Raw genomic sequence first — 27151 nt, forward strand, 5'->3', positions numbered from 1 at the left:
GGCATTAGGTCTATAGGTGGACGCCTTTTCGAGATATCGCCATTAGGGTGGGCCAGGGGTGACTCTAGAATGTTTGTACGATATGGGTATCAAACGAAAGGTGTTACTGAGCATTTTAAGAGGGAGTGGACACTAGGTCTATAGGTGGACGCCTTTTCGAGATATCGCCATTAGGGTGGGCCAGGGGTGACTCTAGAATGTTTGTACGATATGGGTATCAAACGAAAGGTGTTACTGAGCATTTTAAGAGGGAGGGGGCATTAGGTCTATAGGTGGACGCCTTTTCGAGATATCGCCATTAGGGTGGGACAGGGGTGACTCTGGTATGTTTTTGTACGATATGGATATCAAATTAAAGGTATTAATGAGGGTTTTAAAAGCGAGTGGCCCTTAGATGTATATGTGAAGGCGTTCTCGCGATATCGACCAAAATGTGGACCAGGTGATCCAGAAAATCATCTGTCGGGTACTGCTAATTTATTTATATATGCAATACCACTAACAGTATTCCTGCCAAGATTCCAAGGGCTGTTGATTTCGCCTTGTAGAACTTTTTCATTTTCTTCTACTTAATATGGTAGGTGTCACACCCATTTTACAAAGTTTTTTCCAAAGTTATATTTTGCGTCAATAAACCAATCCAGTTACCATGTTTCATCCCTTTTTTCGTATTTGGTATAGAATTATGGCATTTTTTTCATTTTTCGTAATTTTCGATATCGATAAAGTGGGCGTGGTTATGGTCATATTTCGCCCATTTTTTATACCAAGAAAAAGTGAGCTCAGGTAAGTACGTGGGCTAAGTTTAGTAAAGATATATCGGATTTTGCTCAAGTTATTGTGTTAATGGCCGAGCGGAAGGACAGACGGTGGACTGTGTATAAAAACTGGGCGTGGCTTCCACCGATTTCGCCCATTTTCACAGAGAACAGTTACCGTCATAGAATCTATGCTCCTACCAAATTTGAGAAGGATTGGTAAATTTTTGTTCGACTTATGGCAATAAAAGTATTCTAGACAAACTAAATGAAAATGGGCGGAGCCACGCCCATTTTGAAATTTTCTTTTATTTTTGTATTTTGTTGCATCATATCATTATTGGAGTTGAATTTTGACTTAATTTCTTATATACAGTAAAGAGATTAAATTTTTTGTTAAAATATGAATTAAAAAAAATTTTTTTTTAAAAAGTGGGCGTGTTCTTCATCCAATTTTGCTAATTTTTATTTAGCACATATAGAGTAATAGTAGCAACGTTCCTGCCAAATTTCATCATGATATCTTCAACGACTGCCAAATTACAGCTTGCAAAACTTTTAAATTACCTTCTTGTAAAAGTGGGCGGCGCCACGCCCATTGTCCAAGATCTTACTAATTTTCTATTCTGCGTCATAACATCAACCCACCTACCAAGTTTCGTCGCTTTATCTGTCTTTTGTAATGAGTTATCGCACTTTTTCGGTTTTTCGAAATTTTCGATATCGAAAAAGTGGGCGTGGTTATAGTCCGATATCGTTCATTTTAAATAGCGATCTGAGATGAGTGCTCAGGAACCTACACACCAAATTTCATCAAGATACCTCAAAATTTACTCAAGTTATCGTGTTAACGGACGGACGGACGGACGGACGGACGGACGGACGGACATGGCTCAATCAAATTTTTTTTCGATCCTGATTATTTTGATATATGGAAGTCTATATCTATCTCGATTCCTTTATATATGTACAACCAACCGTTATCCAATCAAACTTAATATACTCTGTGAGCTCTGCTCAACTGAGTATAACAAGTAAGGAAGGTTAAGTTAGGGTGTAACCGAAAATTACATACTCAGTTGAGAGCTATGGTGACAACATAAGGGAAAATAACCATGTAGGAAAATGAACCGAGGGAAACCCTGGAATGTGTTTGTATGACATGTGTATCAAATGAAAGGCATTAAAGAGTATTTTATGAGGGAGTGGGCCATAGTTCTATAGGTGGGAGACATTTAGGGATACAGCCATAAAGGTGGATCAGGGTTGACTCTAGAATGCGTTTGTACGATATGGATATCAAATGAAAGGTATTAATGAGTATTTTAAAAGGGAGTGGGCCTTCGTTTTATAGATGTTCGCCTTTTCGAGATATCGCCATAAAGGTGGACCAGGGGTGACTTTAGAATTTGTTTGTATGATATGGGTATCAAATGAAAGGTGTTAATGATTATTTTAAAAGGGCGTGGGGCTTAGTTCTATAGGTGGACTCCTTTTCGAGATATCGCCATAAAGGTGGACCAGGGGTGACTCTAGAATTCGTTTGTGCAATATGGGTATCAAACGAAAGGGGTTAATGAGTATTTTAAGAGGGAGTGGGCCTTAGTTCTATAGGTGGACGCATTTTCGAGGTATCGCAATAAAGGTGGACCAGGGGTGACTCTAGACTTTGTTTGTACGATATGGGTATCAAATGAAAGGTGTTAATGAGTATTTTTAAAAGGGACTGGGCCTTCGTTTTATAGGTGTTCGCCTTTTCGAGATATCGCCATAAAGGTGGACCAGGGGTGACTTTAGAATTTGTTTGTATGATATGGGTATCAAATGAAAGGTGTTCATGATTATTTTAAAAGGGCGTGGGGCTTAGTTCTATAGGTGGACCCCTTTTCGAGATATCGCCATAAAGGTGGACCAGGGGTGACTCTAGAATTCGTTTGTGCAATATGGGTATCAAACGAAAGGAGTTAATGAGTATTTTAAGAGGGAGTGGGCCTTTCTGGACCAGGGGTGACTCTAGAATTTGTTTGTACGATATGGGTATCAAATGAAAGGTGTTAATGAGTATTTTTAAAAGGGAGTGGGCCTTCGTTCTATAGGTGTTCGCCTTTTCGAAATATCGCCATAAAGGTGGACCAGGGGTGACTCTAGAATGAGTTTGTACGATATGGGTATCAAATTAAAGGTATTAATGAGAGTTTTAAAAGGGAGTTGTGGTATTTGTATATGTGAAGGCGTTTTCCAGATATCGACCAAAATGTGGACCAGGGTGACCCAGAACATCATCTGTTGGATACCGCTAATTTATTTATATATGTAATACCTGCCAAGATTTTAAGGGTTTTTTATTTCGCCCTGCAGAACTTTTTCATTTTCTTCTACTTAATATGGTAGGTGTTACAACCATTTTATAAATTTTTTTCTAAAGTTATATTTCGCGTCAATAAAGCAATCCAATTACCTTACCATATTTCATCCCTTTTTTCGTATTTGGTATAGAATTATGGCATTTTTTTCATTTTTCGTAATTTTTGATATCGAAAAAGTGCGCGTGGTCATAGTCGGATTTCGTTCATTTTTTATACCAAGATAAAGTGCGTTCAGATAAGTACGTGAACTAAGTTCAGTAAAGATATGTTGATTTTTGCTCTAGTTATCGTGTTGACGGCCATGCGGAAGGACAGACGGACGACTGTGTATAAAAACTGGGCGTGACATCAACCGATTTCGCCCATTTTCACAGAAAACAGTTAACGCCATAAAATCTATGCCCCTACCAAATTTCAAAAGGATTGGTTAATTTTTGTTCGACTTATGGCGTTAAAAGTATCCTAGACAAATTAAATGAAAAAGGGCGGAGCCACGCCCATTTTTAAATTTTCTTTTATTTTTGTATTTTGTTGCACCATATCATTACTGGAGTTGAATTTTGACATAATTTACTTATATACTGTAAAGATATAAAATTTTTTGTTAAAATTTTACTTTAAAAAAAATTTTTTTTAAAAGTGGGCGTGGTCCTTCTCCGATTTTGCTAATTTTTATTAAGCGTACATATAGTAATAGGAGTAACGTTCCTGCCAAATTTCATCATGATATCTTCAACGACTGCCAAATTACAGCTTGCAAAACTTTTAAATTACCTTCTTTTAAAAGTGGGCGGTGCCACGCCCATTGTCCAAGATTTTACTAATTTTCTATTTTGCGTCATAAGTTCAACTCATCTACCAAGTTTCGTCGTTTTATCGGTCTTTTGTAATGAATTATCGCACTTTTTCGGTTTTTCCAAATTTTCGATATCGAAAAAGTGGGCGTGGTTATAGTCCGATATCGTTAATTTTAAATAGCGATCTGAGATGAGTGCTCAGGAACCTACGTACCAAATTTCATCAAGATACCTCAAAATTTACTCAAGTTATCGTGTTAACGGACGGACGGACGGACGGACGGACGGACATGGCTCAATCAAATTTTTTTCGATCCTGATTATTTTGATATATGGAAGTCTATATCTATCTCGATTCCTTTATATATGTACAACCAACCGTTATCCAATCAAACTTAATATACTCTGTGAGCTCTGCTCAACCGAGTATAAAAAACCAAAGGTAATCGAAAAAATCAAAAGTAATCAAAAGTAATCACTTTGGTTACTTTTGATTATTTTTGATTTTTTTGATTTTTTTCAATAATCGGAAAAAAGATGATTTATTTTTTATTTCTTTCTAATGGTAATTAATTAGTAATTGTTTTTTCGGAAAACAATTGAAATAATCATTGGCCATTACAAAAGGCATCTAATTAACTGATTACTAATGCTAATTCAAATTTAACAGGTCTGTTTGGAACACATAATACATACAAGAATAGAAAGCGACCTATGAAAAAAAATCTCCGCTAGGTGGCGCAAGAATTGAGATATTCACAAAAATCGTATTTGTGGTCCGATTTGGATCATATTTGGAACATATAATACATACAAGAATAGAAAGCGACCTATGACAAAAAATCGCCGCTTGGTGGCGCAAAGATCGAGATATTCAAAAAAACGTATTTGTGGTCCAATTTGGTCCATATTTGGAACACCATAATACATACATGAATAGAAAGCGACCTATGATGTCCGATTTGGCTCATATGTGGAACAAATATTACATACAGTCCGGTAGAACTGACATCAAAATATTTTGGAGTTGGAGGTGGGACAAGCATACGTGGCGCAGAGTAGAGTAAAGCCTTTCGAAGGATTATGTATTCAGGACTTAGATTGTAACAAATTGTCAGGAAAAAATCCTTGTAATATTGAGTCACTAAATGAACTAAATAGAAAGAGAAATAATAGGCAATTAAATAAAGACTAAAAACTTGAAACTAAAATAATAAAACAAATTTTTTAAGTTAAACGGTTTTATTGAAAACAATACTTACATGAAGTAATAATAATACTAAAAGCTAGAAAATAAGTAGGTATCATCAATCTACGGCGTTGATCAGACAATTAAATAAAAGCGTTGGACGCGTCAAATTTCTATTGATAGTCATATATAAGACCAACTGTACCTTATTCAGGTTATGCTACGCCTCACACTTTTAGAAATTTCACGTGCTCAACGCTTTTATTTAATTATCTGATCAACGCCCTATATTGATGAGGAGTGTGATGACTAGTACCTAGAACCTACCTAATTATTTTCTAGCTTTTAGTATTATTATTACTTCATGTAAGTATTGTTTTCAATAAAACCGTTGAACTTAAAAATTGTTTTTAAATTTTTTTATTATTATTATACCTTTATATTAAGTCCCTTTCATGTTTGTAACCTCATTTCCATACGAATTTTTGACCCACGGAAAAGTCTTTTCGGTAACTTCCCGTTGAGCTAGACACTTGATACTTAGAACATAGTTCAGATCTGGGAGACATTACAATGCAAGTGAAAAAAATCCGCTACGTGGCGCACGGATCGATATATACAGAAAATTAATTTTAAAATGGCAATTTTGCCATCGACTTTTAACTAACTTCTCGGTGATCCAGGGACTTGAAACTTAACACATAGTTTGCGAGCCGATGGCACTACAATTCGTGGAAAACAAGATACCGCCAAGTGACAGACGAATCGAGATAAACGAAAATCCCTGAAAATCTCTGAAAAAACGCAGGGAAATGAACTGGAGATATGAAAGTTGAGCCGTTAGTCAGAACCCGATGACAATGCAATATTTTATCAAAAAAATTTCGCTAGGTGGCGCATGGATCGAGATATGAAGAAAATTAGTTTTGATTTGGGAATCTTTCAATCCATTTTTAACTAACTTCCCGGTTACCTAGAGACTTGAAACTTGGCACAAAGTTCGAGGCTTGGTGACAATACAGTTTACAAAAAAAAACAAAATTCCGCTAGGTGGCGCGCTAATTGAGATAACTACAAATCCTTTAAAACCGAGGGGAATCTTGCAATCGATTCTTCCCGGTGAGCTGGAGATATGAAACTTGAGCCGTAAGTCGGAGCCCGGTGACAATGCAATATTTGGTCAAAAAAATTCGCTAGGTGGCGCATGGATCGAGATATTAAGAAAATTAATTTTGATTTGGGTATCTTTCAATCCATTTTAACTAACTTCCCTGTGTCCTAGAGACCTGAAACTTGGCGCACAGTTCGAGGCTTGGTGACAATACAGTTTACAAAAAAACAAAATTCCGCTAAGGTGGGGGGCTAAGTGAGATAACTACAAATCCCTGAGAAACGAGGGGAATCTTGCGATCGATTTTCGAGTAACTTCCCGATGAGCTAGAGACATGAAACTTGGGCAGTAAGTCAGAACCCGGTAACAATGCAATATTTTATCAAAAAAAATCCGCTAGGTGGCGCATGGATCGAAATATTGAGAAAAATAGTTTTAAATTGGGAATCTTGCAATCGATTTTTAACCAACTTCCTGGATATCTAGAGACTTGAAACCTGAAATATAGTTTAAAACTCAGTGAAAGTGCAATGTTTGATCAAAAAATTTGAGCTACGTAACGCACAAGTTGAACTATTTAGAAGATTAGGCCATACCTTCATGGCTAGCCTCCTGAGTGTTGCAGGCATTGTAGAATCCCACCTCGTTGAAGGCCCAACTCAATGCACGTCCGTGCATAGTTTTAGGCATACGCGACTTTCACCACGATTCTTTTAGACTTTCAGGCGTATGTGAGTATCACCACGATTTTCAGCTGTGCAAATTAAGTAGCTGACAAACGAGGTGGAATTCTCTTCACCACATCATCAATTGTGTTGAACTTACTCCCTCAACAATTGTGATCATATTCACCAACATCGGGTGCTTTGCACTATCCGGCTTCGGCTGGAGTCGAATAATCGCCAACAAGAACCATTCACCACATTCATCCTCTTTGTCCAACTCACCCGCTCCATCAATATCAAGAACATCGAACAGCTGTAATAATTTTCCGATTTATATGTAGCACACATACATCTTTCTACAGTCACCTAAGCCGAATATAGATGTAGACGTAGTACGGCCGAGCAACGCCAAAGAACTGGTATCTATTTTGAACAAATAAATAAAGATAAGAATTTTCACTTAGGAATTACTGAAATTACTCATCAAAATTGCAATTGTCTTTTTGTAGGCAGTACTAAAAAATTGAAAATAAAAAGATGATAAAAATATTTTATGGACTACCTTTATATAAATGGACAAAAAAATAGAAGGCAATTTTTCCTTTAATACAGACATAGTCTTCTTGAATTTTGACTAAAAAATTATAACAAAAGCTCTTGTAAAAGAATTTTGGGATTTAAACCTATAAAGGTGGAGCGCAATCTTTCAATTTAAGGTAAACCATGTACTTGGGATTAACTAATTGATTATTTAAAATTTAAACACGCGCTATACCTTTATAATTTTAAATCCCAAAATTCTTTTACAAGAACTATTGTTAAAGTTTTTCAGTCAAAATTCAACAAGACTATGTCTGTATTAAACGAAAAATTGCCTTCCATTTTTTGGTCCATTTATATAAAGGTAGTCCTTAAAATATTTTTATCATCTTTTTATTTCGAATTAAAGAAAATACATTTTGTTTTTAAGTTAAATTAATTGATATGACAGGGGTGATAGGATTACTACTCATAGAACAAAGGGGTGAAACTACAATTAGCTAAAACCAAAGGGAATTTTTAGATGAAAATAATGTTGCTTTTTCGGGTATTTAGTTGGTTACAAAGAGTGTAATCATAGCTATAACATTTAGCTATAACATTTCCGAAATGGTCGCAAAATGATCCTGATAACTCCAACGGGATCCTGGACAGATCCCGAAAATCATCCAGAAATTATCCCGGAGGGGACCCAAAATGATTCCGAAATAGTCACAATAACCCTGACGGGATCCCGGATGGATCCTGAAAACTTCCCAGAAATGATCCCGAAATACTCCCGACGAAGTCCCAAAATGATCTTGACGGGATCCAAGACGGATCCGAAAACCATGCAGAAATATTTCTTGAAGGGTTCCTAAATGATCCCGAAAAAGTCCCGAAATTACCCTGACGGGATCCCGCAAGTCGTCCAGAAATGATTTCGGAAGGCTCCCCAAATGGTCCCGTATTAGTCCGGAAATTACACTGAAGGGATCCCTAAGACCATCCAGAAATAATCCGGGAAGGATCCCCTAGTGATCCCGGAATAGTTCCGAAATGGTCCCAAAATAACCCCGACGGGATTCCGGACGGATCCAGTAAACTATACGGAAATGAGATCGAAAGGGTCCCAAAATGATCCCGAAATAGACCAGAATAAGTCCCGAAATTGCCCTGACGGGATCCCGAAAACAATACACAAATTATCCCGAATGGATCCCCAAATGATCCACATATTCGTAAAATAAATATATGTGACCCGGCCTATGAAAAGGTAGCTTATGACCCAAATTGTGAGAAACAGCTGTTAAAGATAAACAATGTATTTTCTTAGTAGTTTTCTTTTTTTTTGAGTCATAAGCTACCTTTTCATAGGTCGGATCACATACATATTTCTAAAAATTTTAAATGGTTAAAAAAATGTAGATTGTTTTTGTTCTTATTTAATCAATGAAGAATTTTCATTCGGAATACGTAAAAATTTCGCGACAATTTCTTTGTTAATTAGTCATTTTTTTAATGCGTTTGTCAATTAACTCATTTTTATTAAATCGGAAAAGATATACGAAGTAAAAAATGTTTTATCAATATAAAGTTTTTTTATTTTTTATTTTGACAATGAACAATTTTCTTTTCCCAGCAAGGAAAAAATTCAGTCATGTTGTTTTTTAAATAGAAATATTTTTTTTGTGTTTGTTTTGTCAATTAAAAATGCTTACATATAACAATAAAAAAATTATTTGTTTTCATTTTGACAATGAACAATTTTTGTCCTCAAATCTGAGAAAACTTCAGAATTCATAATATAAGTATATATTTTTCTTTCTTTTTTTTTTCAATGAACAAACAAACAAAAAATCAAAAACTCAAAATATGTAACAAATATGTTTTTTTATATTTTGGCAATATATAATTATAATTTTTTGTAAAATAGAAAAAATTTAAGAAGTAAAAAACTGATTTTAAATGAAAAAATGTCTTTTTTGTTAATGAACACATTTTTTTCGAAGCGCGGAAAAAACTTTAGAGTTAAGAAATCATTCAAAAATTAACAAATTAAAAAAAAAAAAAAACAACACGATATATGTATTGTTAAGAATATTAGCAACACTAAGGGGTACTGCCATCTCTAAGCCGATGCTAAGCAGTGATTGTATGCACATCCATAAATCAATCATTATGTATCTACATAAACGAATTAATCATTATGTCTACACATATGTACGTACACGCAGCGGAGAAGCAACGCACAAACACATGCAGATATATTATCTGAGATATGCAATTATAATTGTGGAAGTGTCGCTCACAAACACACGCGCATATGAGAGCTATACACGTACATCTATAGTTATAATTACAGCAGATAACCAACTAGTAGATTCTAGAACAGAAGCGCCTAGAAGGTGCAACGAGGAAATCAAAGAGTATATAAGGCAGCAACCGTAGAGGCGCTACAATCAGTTTCGATTAAGCACGCTATCTGTCGAGCAATAGTAGAGTTATTTATTGTGAAGTACTTGAATAAAGGCCATTTTGCATTATTAAATATTTGAGTTATTTATTCAACAGTTTAGTGATGCGAACTTAGCAGAAGGTTGCAAATAAGAGGATTTGCAGTAAATTCGTCACAATTCGTGTCAGAAGTGGGATTGTTGAATAAATTCCGAAGATTGGGAATACAACTTGGACATGGCAAAGTTGAGGGAATTGACGATCCAGCAACTGAAGGAGGAGTTGGAAGTCCGTGGATTGGCTACTTTTGGCGATAAATCCCGGCTACAAAAACGACTAAGTGTATCTAGCTATGGTATTTGAAAGAATCATCAATGCTGAGGAGTATGTCTTTCATTATGATAGCGACAAAACAACAACAAAAATGGAAGAAAAAAACGAAACACCGCAGAAAGTGACGAGCACAATATCTGTACAAACACGCATTTCAGAAATGGCGTCGCAAATGTGATCTCAATTGGAAGAACAGAAGACATATATGTCATCTCAACTACAAGCGCAAGACGCACGTATATCTGGAATGTCGACAAAAATTTCGGAACAGGTATCATCGCAGCTCTTTGCGAAACTGGAAGAGCAGGATGCAAAAATTTTACAACTCGAGGACAAAATTGATGCCGAGATAGAAGCGTTGAAAGGTCTTAGGCAACAGTTACAACTAAATCGCCCAGCTGTTCCAGCGAGCAATCCGAAGGTAAAAACTCCATCTTTTGACGGCTCTGTTCCTTTCGGGGTATTCAAGCTTCAATTTGAGAAGCCGTCAGCAGTGAACAACTGGAATGTTGAAGATAAAGTTGATGCTCTATTCGTAGCATTGAAGGAGCCAGCAGCCGAAATCCCACAGACGATTCCCGAAGGAGGGCGGAACAACTATGAAGCATTGATGGCCGCTGTTGAGAGACGTTATGGAAGCGAGCATAGAAAACAGATATACCAAATTGAGTTGCAAAACCGTTACCAAAAAGCAAATGAGACATTACAGGAGTTTGCTTCGGATGTTGAAACATTGGCTCATCTTGCAAATGCGGACGCACCCGTGGAATACACTGAAAGGGTAAGGATTCAGAGCTTTATTAACGGCATACGGGACGTCGAAACGAAGCGAGCCACATACGCGAACCCAAAGCCAACATTTGCTGAAACGGTATTCCATGCACTGACCCAGGAAACAGCGTCACTTTTGAGTAAGCCCGCATACAAAGCTATTCGCGTGGAAGTTAAAAGGCCAGATTGGGTATACACAATTTTGGAAGCACTGAAGGGATTACAACAAAACAATGCCAGAGTTATGAAGTGTTTCAAGTGCGGTAACCCAAGTCACATTGCACGTCATTGCAGCACCGGTCATGGTAGTTCCAACTTGGCTGGTCGTAAACGCAAAGCTGGAGGAGATAAACAAGAGCGAGTCAAATGTAAAGATCGAGAATTTGCCCCAGTTATTGAATGTCGTGTGATACCTATCTCGCTAACTGGAAGGAAATCGAGCAGTCTTACCGTCAAAGGAAATGTGGATGGCAAGGGGCGTGTACTGACTGTAGATACGGGCGCATCTCATTCCTTGATCCGATCTGATTTGGTCAACAGGAAAGTAAAGCCATTCCCTGGAGCAAGATTGCGTACGATTACTGGCGAGTATAACCAAGTCCAGGGAGAAGTGGTATGTGAAGTTTTAATTGGGGAGGTCATGGTTGTACACAAATTCGTTGTGGCAGAGATCGTTGATGAAGTCATATTGGGAGTGGATTTCTTAGTTGACTATGACATCAGGATCGATATGCATAGAAGGATTATACAATATAAAAACCAGGATGTGCCACTTAACTTCAGTTTGGAAAAAGGGGTCAGCAGTAAGCGAGTGCTGGTGGAGGAGATTCGACAGAGACCACGAAAGTCAAGGAAAGTAGATCGAGCAAAGGTTGATGGAACAAATGGGCCAAACAAATCAAAACCGAAGGTACCTGTGAGTGAAACTCTGGTATTGAAAAGCCCCAACGGACGTACTAAAACGAAGGAAAGGATTTCGCAGAAAGAATGCAAGGGTGGTTTCAAGCAGGGCACACTACTGTTGTGAAGCGTCGGAACGATATTGATTATGCAAAGCAAATCCGTCAAGCGCATGCTCTACAAAGTAGTTCATTGGCCAAACAACAGAGTGTGAGGGAACGAACCAGGGTAATGAGTAATAAGATGAAACACAGGTACGATGAGAACAATAATTCGGAAGGTTTCTTGGCGGGAGATTTGGTACTGTTATACAACCCTCATCGGCGGAAAGGTGTTCCATCCAAACTTCGGTGCAGTTGGGAAGGCCCATACAGAGTTGTGAAGAAGATCAGTAATTCCATCTACCGCAATTAAACCATTGGGAAACCACGAAATAGAAGGGTGGTTCATTTAGAGATGTTAGCACCATTTAGATCGAGAGATTTGTCTGATCGGGACGATCGGACTTAGGTGGAGGGCAGTGTTACGAATATTAGCAACACTAAGGTGTACTGCCATCTCTAAGCCGATGCTAAGCAGTGATTGTATGTATGCACATCCATAAATCAATCATTATGTATCTACATAAACGAATCAATCATTATGTCTACACATATGTACGTACACGCAGCGGAGAAGCAACGCACAAACACGTGCAGATATCTTATCTGCGATATGCAATTATAATTGTGGAAGTGTCGCTCACAAACACACGCACATATGAGAGCTATACACGTACATCTGTAGTTATAATTACAGCAGATAACCAACTAGTAGATTCTAGAACAGAAGCGCCTAGAAGATGCAATGAGGAAATCAAAGAGTATATAAGGCAGCAACCGTAGGCGCTACAATCAGTTTCGATTAAGCACGCTATCTGTCGAGCAATAGTAAAGTTATTTATTGTGAAGTACTTGAATAAAGGCCATTCTGCGTTATTAAATATTGGAGTTATTTATTCAACAGAGGAAGGATTTGCAGTAAATTCGTTACAGTATAATGTACACAAGCTGCTGAATTATATTTTTTTTATTTTATATCCGAAACATCAATAAAGAACACATGACAAATCACGATGGATAGCAGACTTTGCGAATTGCCTAAAAATTTTTACAAATACATTTTTTCCATTAGCTTTTCAGTTTTTGACAAAGTTTACTACTAAAATTGGGCATTATCAGCAATAGGAAATGAAAAATGCTCGCTTGATTACACCTAAAATTTTTACTTTTAACCGCTAGTGAAGGCCATATGGGCCAGTGTGCCACTGCTTGACTAACAGGAAATTTTCATCTTTGACTTATTAAATCGGAATTCCCTTGCCTCTTTGACGTTCTATTTGTATTGTCAAAGATAAGTGATCATTTTGGCCAAAAAATTGACTCTGAAATATATAAGTTCATACGCATTTTGTGTGCAGTTCAGTTTTAAATTTTTGGTGAATAAGCTTTGTTGCCGGATTCGTGTTTTATGATGGGAAGCTTCGTAAGTTGACGGCGAAATGTTGTACGTGAATAAATGTTGGGTTTTATCTGCTTTGGACATTTAATACTAAAAATATAATTCTTTCATCTACCGGTGGCAAATCGGAAGTAGTTATCGAAATGAAAAGGTGTTTGAGAAAATTATCGAAATATTTAGAACAATTGTAGTCCAAAAACTGCAGAATCAGCCTCACAAGAACACTATGATGAAAAAATTCAAAACAGTTTTTTTTAATACACGTTGTCATACAGCTCGGGTGAAGAAGCTTCGAGCTTATAATCTCATTTAGCGATTACATTTAACGGTTAACCAGAAAAGGCAATTCGGGTGATTGCGGATAACAACTTTTATACAAGAAGAATAAAAGGCTTTCTCAGTGAGATATGTTTTGTTTTTAATTATTTCGGTCTTTGTCAGTGATTAATTTTTATTTTCAAACGTTTTCTCACTATCACTGAGATCGTGTATAGTGATTTATTGCGTAAAGGGCCCATTATTGATACTTAGCATAGACTTGACTTGGCTTGAGAACTGTCACAGTTCTGTTAAATGAACATTACATATTACTGATCACTCAAAACTTAGCAACACTTAACTCGATTTAGAAGTCTGGTGAATTTTGATGTAAGTTCTAAGTGACGTTTACATTTTAAATGCTATTTGTTTCTTTCCATTTCATTTTGGCATTTTGTCAAACAAATTGGCATTTATTGATTATGATGCCAGATTGTATGCGTCGAGTCAAGTCTATGCTAAGTATCAGTAATGGGCCCTTTAGGCTTTTTAAAACTGTTAAGTTGCGACCGTAATAGGTTTCGGTAATGGTGAATCTCTCTTCTGTTATGATAAAATTAACATTATAAGGGTATGCAAATAATTGTTATTTTTCAAGGTGAACAGCATATCGTCTTTGTCCGGATCGCGGCCACTATTTCTTAACAATTTCTTAATTGTTCGGGATAATTTTGAGATCATTGAAGGGTTCTTATTATTTTTATTTAACTTTATATTTTAGTTATTTTGAACTTTGTAATTTTCAAATGTATTATAAATATTTTAATTTTCAATATTGATTTTTCAATTTTCAAAAATTTTCATTATTGTGAAAAATAAAAAATAAAATAGACGCATACATTTAGGCGTTTTAAAAAATATAATTTAAAGTTTTGTTAAAATAATAATACGTGGTTTCAATTACTACATTGGCGATCTCTGCCTATTTTAAAAAAGTGTGTGTGTGATCATACAAATATTTAAAACGATTTTAAATATATAAATTATACGGGATTCCTAAACGCAACTGTAGTTATTATGGAACATTCTTAAATTAAAATTTTGCAAAGTAGACGATTTTTCTTGTTCATTGCAGTAACTTGGTGTGGTGGAATTATCAAAAACGTTTTTATTTTGAGGTCAATTTGACCAAGATAATTCAGACGGCTGTTCAATTCGATAAAAATCGCAATATAGTGCACACCGCCACAAATTATACAATAAGTATTAAAAAAAAAAAAAACTAAATAAACAATATAACTCTATGAAAAGTATATATATAGTCAATTTAAGTCGTATCATAATCGACATTTGCTTCTAACACCTGCTATGTATTTTTGATTTGGAACCTATGATTTTTTTGAGCAAAAGTCATTTATGCGTTTGTGCGAATGAAACGTTCTATTGAAATATTTAACTTAATTAAATCACATAAAATTAACGAAAGTTATTAAAAAGGAGGTCCACATTTGTCAAATACAAATGCTTCAAAATAGTGAAACCAGCATCAATCAATCTGTCAGAGGCTCAATCCTTTCTAAAGCCATTGCATAATTTAATCAATCAATTTTAAAACCATTGCACAATACATTGTCCAATTTCATCAATCAATTTTAAAGCCATTGCACAATATTAAAACCATCGTCAAATTTCATCAATCAATTTTAAAGCAACTACACAATTAAAAGGGAACAAAATTTTGGAAGAAGAATTTTGAGGTTGGTTTGTTCTAAGTTAAATATATATATATTGTTTATGTAATTGATATTAGAGAAAAATTGTAAGTTTACAAACGGCGATGGTTACTAGGACATGTTTCTGAATTTCACTTCTTCAAAAGGAATATAAACAAAAAGGCAACTCTTAGAGACCAATTGTACAGCGAACAACGGAACATTCATGTGGCGTAGCAGCTAAAGGCTTGCACTGATATGAATGTTGGAGATTCGAGTTCAACGCTCAGCTCCCGAAAAGCTAGCTGATGAAGAAGTGAAATTCAGAAACATGTCCTAGTAACCATCGCCGTTTGTAAACTTACAATTTTTCTCTAATATCAATTACAAAAACCATTGTATAAAGCAATATGAGCAAAGCTCGCTAATTAAATACATATGATCATATTGATATAATAGTAACAGCGGAAGTATTATAATCAAATACTGTAAAAATCCGAACAAATGTTACTAAGCTTTCAAAAGCGCGCCTAAAAATCATATCCACACCATTAGGAATAAACTACATACAGAGTGTATGTGCCTACATGGTGATCAAAAGGCATATAAACAAAAAGGCAACTCTTAGAGACCAATTATACAGCGAACAACGGAACATTCATGTGGCGTAGCAGCTAAAGGCTTGCACTGATATGAATGTTGGAGATTCGAGTTCAACGCTCAGCTCCCGAAAAGCTAGCTGATGAAGAAGTGAAATTCAGAAACATGTCCTAGTAACCATCGCCGTTTGTAAACTTACAATTTTTCTCTAATATCAATTACAAAAACCATTGTATAAAGCAATATGAGCAAAGCTCGCTAATTAAATACATGTATATTGTTTATTTAAACAGTTATTATAAAATATAAATATTTTTTATAATATTGATATTTAATATTTTACTAAATTTGTAAACTCCTTCTTCAATTTAGTTAAAATGTTTCATTCTCCACGAGACAATACACACACTTCTACACTCACACAAAATTTAAATGATTCGCTTATTGATCAAAATAATTGCGAAATTTGTGCTACATCTGTCAAACTTCCACAATTTTGGACTAGTTGTCCAGAAGCGTGATTTATACACGCTGAAACACAATTTAGCACCAAAAATATAACTCAAGAGAATACCAAATACGAACACATTATAACAGCACTTCCACAAGACGTAATAGTAACAATTTTAGATTTTATCCAAAATCCTCCCCTCACTAACAAGTTTAGTGAACTCAAAAAAGTTTTAATAGAAAGACATTCTCTTAGTGAAAATTCAAAGCTTGACAAAATCTTATATGATTCTGAAATGGGTGATCGCAAGCCCTCTGAATTTTATCGGTCATTAATTTTGTTAGCCGGTTCAAATTTTAGTGAAAATATTTTAAAAAGAATTTGGTTGAGAAAATTTCCCAAAAATTTAAATGCAATTTTGGCTAGCTCAAGTTCTAATAATATTAATAAATTAGTAAAATTAGCGGATAACATTTTTGAAGTTATGAATAAAAAAGAAGTTTTCTCAGTAAATACAATATCAGATACAAAAGCTCAAAATTCAGTTATTGAAAATCTAGTTAGAACCACTTCTTTAATGTGTGAAAGTTTTCAGAAACTTTCTTTGGAGTTAGCAGAAATTAAAACAGAAGTGTATAGGAATAAATCTAGGTCGCGTTCTAATTCTAGGAATAATTTTAGAAATTCTTTTAGGCATCGTTCTAACTCGCGTAATAATCCAAATTGGTTGTATAGATTTCACTACAAGTTGGAAATAATGCTAGAAGTTGTGAACAACCTTGTTCTTATAACAAAAACAAAGATTCAACAAACTAAATTCTTCCGTTTTGCAGCGACGAACAACGGAAATTTAGAATTTTCGACGCGTCGCTTATTTATTTTTGATAGAAAAAACACACAAAATTTTTTAATTGATAGTGGAGCAGAAATTTCGGTATTACCCGCGTCTAAATTTCCTCGTACGAAACGTTCAGACATAATTCTCACTGCAGCTAATGGCTCAACAATTGCCACTTACGGGAAAGGCTTTTAAACGTAAATTTGGGTTTAAGACGTGAATTTCCCTTTACATTTTTGATTGCGGATATAGCCAAGCCAATAATCGGCGCTGATTTTCTTTGTAAATATGGTCTTCTTATAGACATTAAACATAAACGTTTAGTAGATCCATTAACCAATCTCTCAGTTAATACAGTATCCTACTTTTGTGATATGCCATTACCTAAATTATTTGTGGTTGACAATAAATTTACAAAATTATTAAAAGAGTTTCCGTCACTTATTTCAGAGCCAGATTATACTAAACCTGTTAAACATACAACAGTACATCGACTTGTAACAGAAGGTAGTCTTCCATTTTCTAAGCCCAGGCGCTTAGATCCGGTAAAACACAAAGTCGCAAAGACGGAGTTTGATTTCTTAGTTAAAACAGGCATTTGTCGGCCTTCAAATTCTTCAGTAGCATCACCACTTCACCTTGTACCTAAAAAAGAGATGAATGATTGGCGTCCATGTGGTGATTTTAGAAGATTGAATATTGTAACTGTTCCTGATCGTTATCGCTTACCTCACATTCAGGATTTTAAATACCTTCATAATAAAAATATATTTTCAAAATTAGATTTAGTTAGGGCATATCACCAAATTCCTATGACTGAAGAAGATATTTATAAAACTGCTATTACAACTCCTTTCGGTATGTTTGAATTCATGAGAATGCCTTTCGGATTTAGAAATTCTGCACAAACCTTTCAAAGATTTATAAATGAGGTAGTAGGTGACTTAGATTTTGTATATGCTTACATTGACGACTTACTTATTGCAAGTAAAGAGGAAGAACAACATTTAAAAGATTTACGTATCCTTTTTCAACGCCTTACAGAGTACGGTTTAAACATTAAACCAAGTAAATGTACTTTTGGTGTAACAAATATAGATTTTTTAGGACATAACATTTCTGGAACAGGTATTCGACCTTCCGATGAAAAGGTATCAGCTATTCGCAATTTCGAACGTCCAAAATTAGTTAAGCAAACAGAAATTTATTGGTATGGTAAATTATTATCATAGATACATTCCAAAACTAGCAGAATTTACAAACAAAATTTATGAGCTAATTAACAAAGTAAGTGAGAAACGTGACAAAACTTTGGTATGGGACGAGAATTCGAATGAAGCTTTTGAATGCATTAAAGATAAGTTTGCATCTACGATATTGTTAAATCATTTTAACAAAAATGCTAAATTATCTTTAATAGTAGATGCATCTAACACAGCGATTGGGGGCGTTATACAACAAAATTACAATAATAAAATTGAGCCCATTGCATTCTTTTCTAAAATACTTTCTCCAACTGAAATAAAATATAGTGCTTTTGATAGGGAGTTATTGGCGATTTACTTAAATATAAAACATTTTAGATATCTGTTGGAAGGAAGACAATTTACAGTTTATACAGACCATAAACCTTTGACTACTGCTTTAAATTCAAAAACAGAACGAAGTCCCAGACAAACGAGACACTTGAAATTTATAGCACAATTTACTGATGACATACAATACATTAAAGGAGAATCCAATGTTGTAGCAGATACGCTATCTAGAGCTTTTGAGGTTAATGCAATATATAATACAGAACTGAATTTTAAAATTTTACAAACTGAACAACAAAAAGATGATGACTTAAATCAACTTGTATCTGAATCTCAATATCTAAATTTAAAACTAATTAGTATTCCCATTTTAAATTTTTATATTTGGTGTGAAATTTCAGGAGACACTCCTAGGCCATTTGTACCGAGTAATTTGCGAAAGACAGTATTTGATATTTTACATGGAATAGCACATCCGGGTACAAGAGCTACACGACGGCTCATAGTTAAAAAATATTATTGGCCTAATATGAATAAGGATATTAATATTTGGTCAAAAGAGTGTCTTAATTGTCAAAAGTCTAAAGTTTATCGTCATACAAAATCCCCTGTTGTCAAAATTCAAATTCCCAAGAATATATTTGAACACATCCATTTAGATATAGTTGGACCATTACCTATTTCAAAAGGACATCGCTATATTTTAACGATTATTGAAATATGTACCCGCTGGCCTGAGGCATATGCATTAAAAGATATTTCAGCAATTACAATTGCAAATAAGTTTTTTAGAGAATATATTTCTCGATTTGGAGTTCCGTTAAAGATAACAACTGATCAAGGTAGCCAATTTACATCGAAATTGTTTTCAGAGTTAACTAAATTACTTGGTAGTCACCAAAATACAACATCCGCATATCACCCTCAAGGAAATGGTATCGTTGAAAGGTTTCATAGACAATTAAAGACTACTATAATAGCTAGAGAGGACACAAATAATTGGTATGACGAGTTACCTGTCATATTACTTGGTTTGCGATCTATTTACAAAGAAGATATTTCGGCTACACCAGCGGAAATGGTTTTCGGTCAGAATTTACGTTTGGCAGGGGAACCTGTTTTGCCATCAGCTAAAAATTTCTCATCAACTGAGGTTTTAAGTAATTTACGTGAACATTTTCGAAATGTTAGATAAAATTTAAGTCATCATAAAGATGCTGATACTGGAATTTATGTTCCAAAAGATCTTCAAACTTGTAAATTTGATTTTGTTCGAGTCATTAATAAACATTCATTACAACAACCATATGAAGGACCTTACAAAATTGTGGAAAAAGACCAAAAATGTTTTAAACTTCAAATAGATAATAATATTAAAACTATTCCTATTGATAGATTAAAACCTGCAATAATTGAAACAACGGACACAAACAACACCAAGAATTTACATAAAAAGAGAGTTACATTTGTTTAATGATAAATTTTCTTGAAGGGGGAGTAATGTAGGGTTCTTATTATTATACTCAGTTGAGCAGAGCTCACAGAGTATATTAAGTTTGATTGGATAACGGTTGGTTGTACATATATAAAGGAATCGAGATAGATATAGACTTCCATATATCAAAATAATCAGGATCGAAAAAAAATTTGATTGAGCCATGTCCGTCCGTCCGTCCGTCCGTCCGTCCGTCCGTCCGTCCGTCCGTCCGTTAACACGATAACTTGAGTAAATTTTGAGGTATCTTGATGAAATTTGGTATGTAGGTTCCTGAGCACTCATCTCAGATCGCTATTTAAAATGAACGATATCGGACTATAACCACGCCCACTTTTTCGATATCGAAAATTTCGAAATACCGAAAAAGTGCGATAACTCATTACAAAAGACAGATAAAGCGACGAAACTTGGCAGATGGGTTGATGTTATGACGCAGAATAGAAAATTAGTAAGATTTTGGACAATGGGCGTGGCACCGCCCACTTTTACAAGAAGGTAATTTAAAAGTTTTGCAAGCTGTAATTTGGCAGTTGTTGAAGGTATCTTGATGAAATTTGGCAGGAACGTTACTACTATTACTCTATATGTGCTAAATAAAAATTAGCAAAATTGGATGAAGAACACGCCCACTTTTTAAAAAAAAATTTTTTTAAATTCAAATTTTAACATAAAATTTAATATCTTTACTGTATATAAGTAAATTAAGTCAAAATTCAACTCCAGTAATGATATGATGCAACAAAATACAAAAATAAAAGAAAATTTCAAAATGGGCGTGGCTCCGCCCATTTTCATTTAGTTTGTCTAGAATACTTTTATTGCCATAAGTCGAACAAAAATTTACCAATCCTTCTCAAATTTGGTAGGAGCATAGATTCTATGACGGTAACTGTTCTCTGTGAAAATGGGCGAAATCGGTGGAAGCCACGCCCAGTTTTTATACACAGTCCACCGTCTGTCCTTCCGCTCGGCCATTAACACAATAACTTGAGCAAAATCCGATATATCTTTACTAAACTTAGCCCACGTACTTACCTGAGCTCAGTTTTTCTAGGTATAAAAAATGGGCGAAATCTGACCATAACCACGCCCACTTTATCGATATCGAAAATTACGAAAAATGAAAAAAATGCCATAATTCTATACCAAATACGAAAAAAGTGATGAAACATGGTAACTGGATTGGTTTATTGACGCAAAATATAACTTTGGAAAAAACTTTGTAAAATGGGTGTGACACCTACCATATTAAGTAGAAGAAAATGAAAAAGTTCTACAAGGCGAAATCAACAGCCCTTGGAATCTTGGCAGGAATACTGTTAGTGGTATTGCATATATAAATAAATTAGCAGTACCCGACAGATGATTTTCTGGATCACCTGGTCCACATTTTGGTCGATATCGCGAGAACGCCTTCACATATACATCTAAGGGCCACTCGCTTTTAAAACCCTCATTAATACCTTTAATTTGATATCCATATCGTACAAAAACATACCAGAGTCACCCCTGTCCCACCCTAATGGCGATATCTCGAAAAGGCGTCCACCTATAGACCTAATGCCCCCTCCCTCTTAAAATGCTCAGTAACACCTTTCGTTTGATACCCATATCGTACAAACATTCTAGAGTCACCTCTGGCCCACCCTAATGGCGATATCTCGAAAAGGCGTCCACCTATAGACCTAGTGTCCACTCCCTCTTAAAATGCTCAGTAACACCTTTCGTTTGATACCCATATCGTACAAACATTCTATAGTCACCCCTGGCCCACCCTAATGGCGATATCTCGAAAAGGCGTCCACCTATAGACCTAATGCCCACTCCCTCTTAAAATGCTCAGTAACAGCTTTCGTTTGATACCCATATCGTACAAACGTTCTAGAGTCACACCTGGCCCACCCTAATGGCGATATTTCGAAAAGGCGTCCACCTATAGAACTAAGGATTACTCCCTTTTAAAATACTCATTACCACCTATCATTTGATACCCATATCGTACAAACACATTCTAGAGTCACCCTGGCCCACCCTAATGGCGATATCTCGAAAAGGCGTCCACCTATAGACCTAATGTCCACTCCCTCTTAAAATGCTCAGTAACACCTTTCGTTTGATACCCATATCGTACAAACATTCTAGAGTCACCCCTGGCCCACCCTAATGGCGATATCTCGAAAAGGCGTCCACCTATAGACCTAATGTCCACTCCCTCTTAAAATGCTCAGTAACACCTTTCGTTTGATACCCATATCGTACAAACATTCTAGAGTCACCCCTGTCCCACCCTAATGGCGATATCTCGAAAAGGCGTCCACCTATAGACCTAATGCCCACTCCCTCTTAAAATGCTCAGTAACACCTTTCGTTTGATACCCATATCGTACAAACATTCTAGAGTCACACCTGGCCCACCCTAATGGCGATATCTCGAAAAGGCGTCCACCTATAGAACTAAGGATTACTCCCTTTTAAAATACTCATTACCACCTTTCATTTGATATCCATATCGTACAAACACATTCTAGAGTCACCCTGGCCCACTCTAATGGCGATATCTCGAAAAGGCGTCCACCTATAGACCTAATGCCCACTCCCTCTTAAAATGCTCAGTAACACCTTTCGTTTGATACCCATATCGTACAAACATTCTAGAGTCACCCTTGGTCCACCTTTATGGCGATATCTCGAAAAGGCGTCCACCTATAGAACTAAGGATTACTCCCTTTTAAAATACTCCTTACCACCTTTCATTTGATACCCATATCGTACAAACACATTCTAGAGTCACCCCTGGCCCACCCTAATGGCGATATCTCGAAAAGGCGTCCACCTATAGACCTAAATGCACATATCGTACAAACACATTCTAGAGTCACCCCTGGCCCACCCTAATGACGATATCTCGAAAAGGCGTCCACCTATAGACCTCATGCCTACTCCCTCTTAAAATGCTCAGTAACACCTTTCGTTTGATACCCATACCGTACAAACATTCTAGAGTCACCCCTGGCCCACCCTAATGGCGATATCTCGAAAAGGAGTCCACCTATAGACCTAATGCCCACTCCCTCTTAAAATGCTCAGTAACACCTTTCATTTGATTCCCATATCGTTCAAACACATTCTAGAGACACCCCTGGTCCACCTTTATGGCGATATCTCGAAACGGCGTCCACCTATGGAACTAAGGATCACTCCTTTTCAAAATACTCATTAACAGCTTTCATTTGATACCCATATCGTACAAACACATTATAGAATCACCCCTGGTCCACCTTAATGGGGACATCTCGAAAAGGCGTCCACCGATAGACCTAAGGCCCACTCCCTCTTAAAATGCTCAGTAACACCTTTCATTTGATTCCCATATCGTACAAACAAATTCTAGAGTCAGCCCTGGTCTACCTTTATGGCGATATCCCTAAATGGCGTTCATCCATAGAACTATGGCCTACTCTCTCTTAAAATACTCTTTAATACCTTTCATTTGATACACATGTTATACAACCACATTCCAGGGTTACCCCAGATTGATTTTCCTTTTCTTGTCTCCATAGCTCTCAACTGAGTATGTTATGTTCGGTTACACCCGAACTTAGCCTTCCTTACTTGTTTTTATTTAACTTTATATTTTAGTTACTTTGAACTTTGTAATTTTCAAATATTGATTTTTCAATTTTCAAAAATTTTCATTATTGTGAAAAATAAAAAATAAAATAGACGCATACATTTAGGCGTTTTAAAAAATATAATTTAAAGTTTTGTTAAAATAATAATACGTGGTTTCAATTACTACAATCATTAGGAGACTTTTTGTAGTAATGCTTTCAGGAAGTCGTTCGGGAACATTTCGTCGTCTATTTTTGGACTAATTTAAGATCGCTTCGGGATATTTTTTGGATCAATAGTGACTAATAATAAAAAATTTTGCATAATTTTGAAAAAAATCATTTACAAATACGAAAAGTCTTACTATTATCGGATAATCTAGATTTGTTATCAAAAGTATATCGATTTTTTATTGATTAGTTATCGATAAATTACCGGTTTGCCATCGGAAAAATTTTAATTTTTCTTCGAGGATTTATCCGTAAAATATCGAATTGTTATCGCAACTTTTCGACAACAAATGAATATATTTTCTATAAAAAACTAATATTTTTCCGATGATAAATCAATATTTATTCTTGTTATCGATTGGTTCCAAAAAAAGTATATTTGCTGTGTGAGAAATATTCAAAATATCGAATTGTTATAGCAAAAATATCGACTTGTTTTCGAAACCGATGTTTTGTCGGTAACTTTTCGATAGAAATATTTTCGATATATAATCGATATATTTTGACAAAAAATGGAAATTTTTCCGAAATAAAATCGAAATCTTTCGATATTTTTACGATATCAATTCGATATATTTTCGATAAAAGTTCAATACCTTTCCGACAACAAATCGACACTTTTCTATAAAGGAACCATATTTTTTCATTAACAAATCGATCAACGTTTAAATCTACTCAATAAACACACTTTACAAGGTTGCATTTGCAGTTTGAAATAATTTATTACGCAATTTTTTTTAAATTTGCATTTTATTATATGATAAATTGCGTAATAAATTTGCCAAATGGTATAAATTGCCAATTTGGTGTGTTTTTGTACACAGTATAACAGGGCGTATTTTATCGGTAATCGGTTGTTCTCGTTCACTGACCATTTCTTTTATTTTGCTTCTCTGTCAGAAACTCATGGTTCAACTATATGATTGGCTCATTCTACAGCAACAACATACCTTTGTTCAGGTTGTCAAAATCTGTGTGTTGGTGTTAGGCGAATGGAATGGAGGGAATATAAGACGCTAAATTAGATGCATTTACTAAAAATAAACTTAAAATGTTGTGAAATATTTGTTAATAAAAAATTTAGCCCGACGGCAAAAACGAATTGACAATTTGTTTTGGTACATTTTGCGTTTGCCATTTGCTTTTGACAATCCCTATGCCAGTGAAAAGAAAAAAATAAAATCAGCTGATGATATGAGCCAACCATATAATTGAGCCATGCAGAAACCGAAACGATAAGTACAGGCATTTAACCGACATTCAAAGAGTGCTCGTTAAATAATTGTTTTAATTGAAAATATCGGTTTCCGGAGCTGTTATTTGCGAACTCTGATCTTGATCATATCTTGTTTCGTTTTTTTTTTATGAATAAATGATGGTAATGTATGATTTTTTTCACCCTCAGAAAATCACCAGCTTGCTGCAAAACTGCTCGTCGGAATATTTGCTTCACCTATAAGAGCGCATTTCAAAAAATTCGGTGGTGGCGGCTTTGAAGGTGGTTATGCAGGTGCCTTTGCCACAAGCAATGTTATAAACAATTCTCAACTGGCACCAGTGCAGGTACCGGTACCGGTTCCAGTTCCAGTGCATGTGACGAAATTTTTGCCTGTACCAATTCATATAGCGCGTCCTCTGAAGTATGGCCTAACAGTGGTTGGGCTGGTGGTTTTGGTGGTGCAAGCGCTTCGGCGTCGGCATCTAGTTTCGGTGGAGGATTTGGTGGTTTCGGCGGTCAAGGGTTAGGATATTTCGGCGGAGAAAGCTTTAGAGGTTTTGGTGGCTTAAGACGTCGTTAAAATTTTTTATTTATTTTTATATAATTTTTCTTGTTATCAATATTTATTTATATACTATTTTATTAAATTATTAAAATGGAGTTATGACAAAAGTTGACCCGTATTTTATTTCAAATATCTTGCTATCTTTGCGATAATAATTTTTAATTGACACCAAGGCATTTTTCCAGTGCATTCTCTTTCCAAATAACTCTGGCTGTCCAAGGAAAAAGAAGGTAAATAGTGGAGATGGGATATAGTCTCAATATGATTTTTATAAAGATAGTGAAATAGTCCAAAAAAAACAATCCTGAAAGCGTCGACACCATCGCAATATGATAATTCAAACAATTTTAAAATAATGTGAAGATATTTCCCAAATGATCCACAGATGGGGCCAGAATTATCCCAGATAGGAATCAGCTAAAATTGCGTAGGTGGTTAAGCGCCAATTAATGATGATAAAGATGCTCCGAAGATAGTCCTGAAACCATACCGAGAATAATCGTGAAAATATCCCGAAATATATTCGAAATAAACCCCATATTAATCCGCAGATAATTCACAAACGGTTCCGGAATGATTTCGAAACTTTCCAGTGTTTCCGAAAACAATGCCCATAAGATCTGGGATAGTCACACCATGATGCCAAAATGGCTCCGAAATAGTACAGTATTTTTGAAATCAACCCCATGAAGAGAGTCCCGCAATGATGCCAAAATGGTTTGAAAATAGTCCGGATATAATCCCAAAATCACTAATGTTAATAATACCGAAGTGATCCCGAGATAATTCAAAAATAATCCCAAAACAGATTAGAAGTGATGCCGACATTATTTATAAATCAATTCGAAATAGTTCGGATGACTAAGGCGTGGGACCTCCTCTTTTTCGAGAAAGAATATAGCCAGGAGATCTTTTGCAGGCTATTCGCTATCTGAATTCAAAATATCAGCAAAATCTGTTAAGCCGTTTTGGATTGATTGTGTCACAAAGAAAAACATCTCAATTCATAAAGATGGTAAAATATTTTAAATAGAGTATCGGAGTATCGTTAAAAAACAAAAGCTTCAAACAGACAAAAAGTGGGAAAAATATTACCAACAGCTATAGGAACGAACAATTAAAACAACAAGCTAAGAAGAAAAACAACAATAGCAAAAACATCTACAGAAATAGCAATAAACAAACACAAACATTATCAAAATAACAAGCACCATCACTTTAAAAATAGCATTAAAATCAACAACAAGGCAAGTGTAAAAAGAGAAAT

The 27151-nt window shown here is 35.4% G+C and overlaps 1 protein-coding gene across 1 annotated transcript in view; it reads left to right on the forward strand.

Moving 5' to 3' along the window:
• LOC137250521 (uncharacterized) overlaps positions 1-25886 on the forward strand; it is a 131863-nt gene extending 105977 nt beyond the window's left edge. The window contains exon 6 of the mRNA XM_067783478.1: positions 25506-25886. Coding sequence (XP_067639579.1) covers positions 25506-25846 — 341 coding nt within the window. The 3' untranslated portion in view covers positions 25847-25886. The remainder of the gene's footprint in view (positions 1-25505) is intronic.
• The last annotated feature ends 1265 nt before the right edge of the window (positions 25887-27151 follow it).

The sequence above is a fragment of the Eurosta solidaginis genome, chromosome 1, assembly GCF_040869045.1.
Source record: "Eurosta solidaginis isolate ZX-2024a chromosome 1, ASM4086904v1, whole genome shotgun sequence".
In the NCBI taxonomy this organism is placed as follows: domain Eukaryota; kingdom Metazoa; phylum Arthropoda; class Insecta; order Diptera; family Tephritidae; genus Eurosta; species Eurosta solidaginis.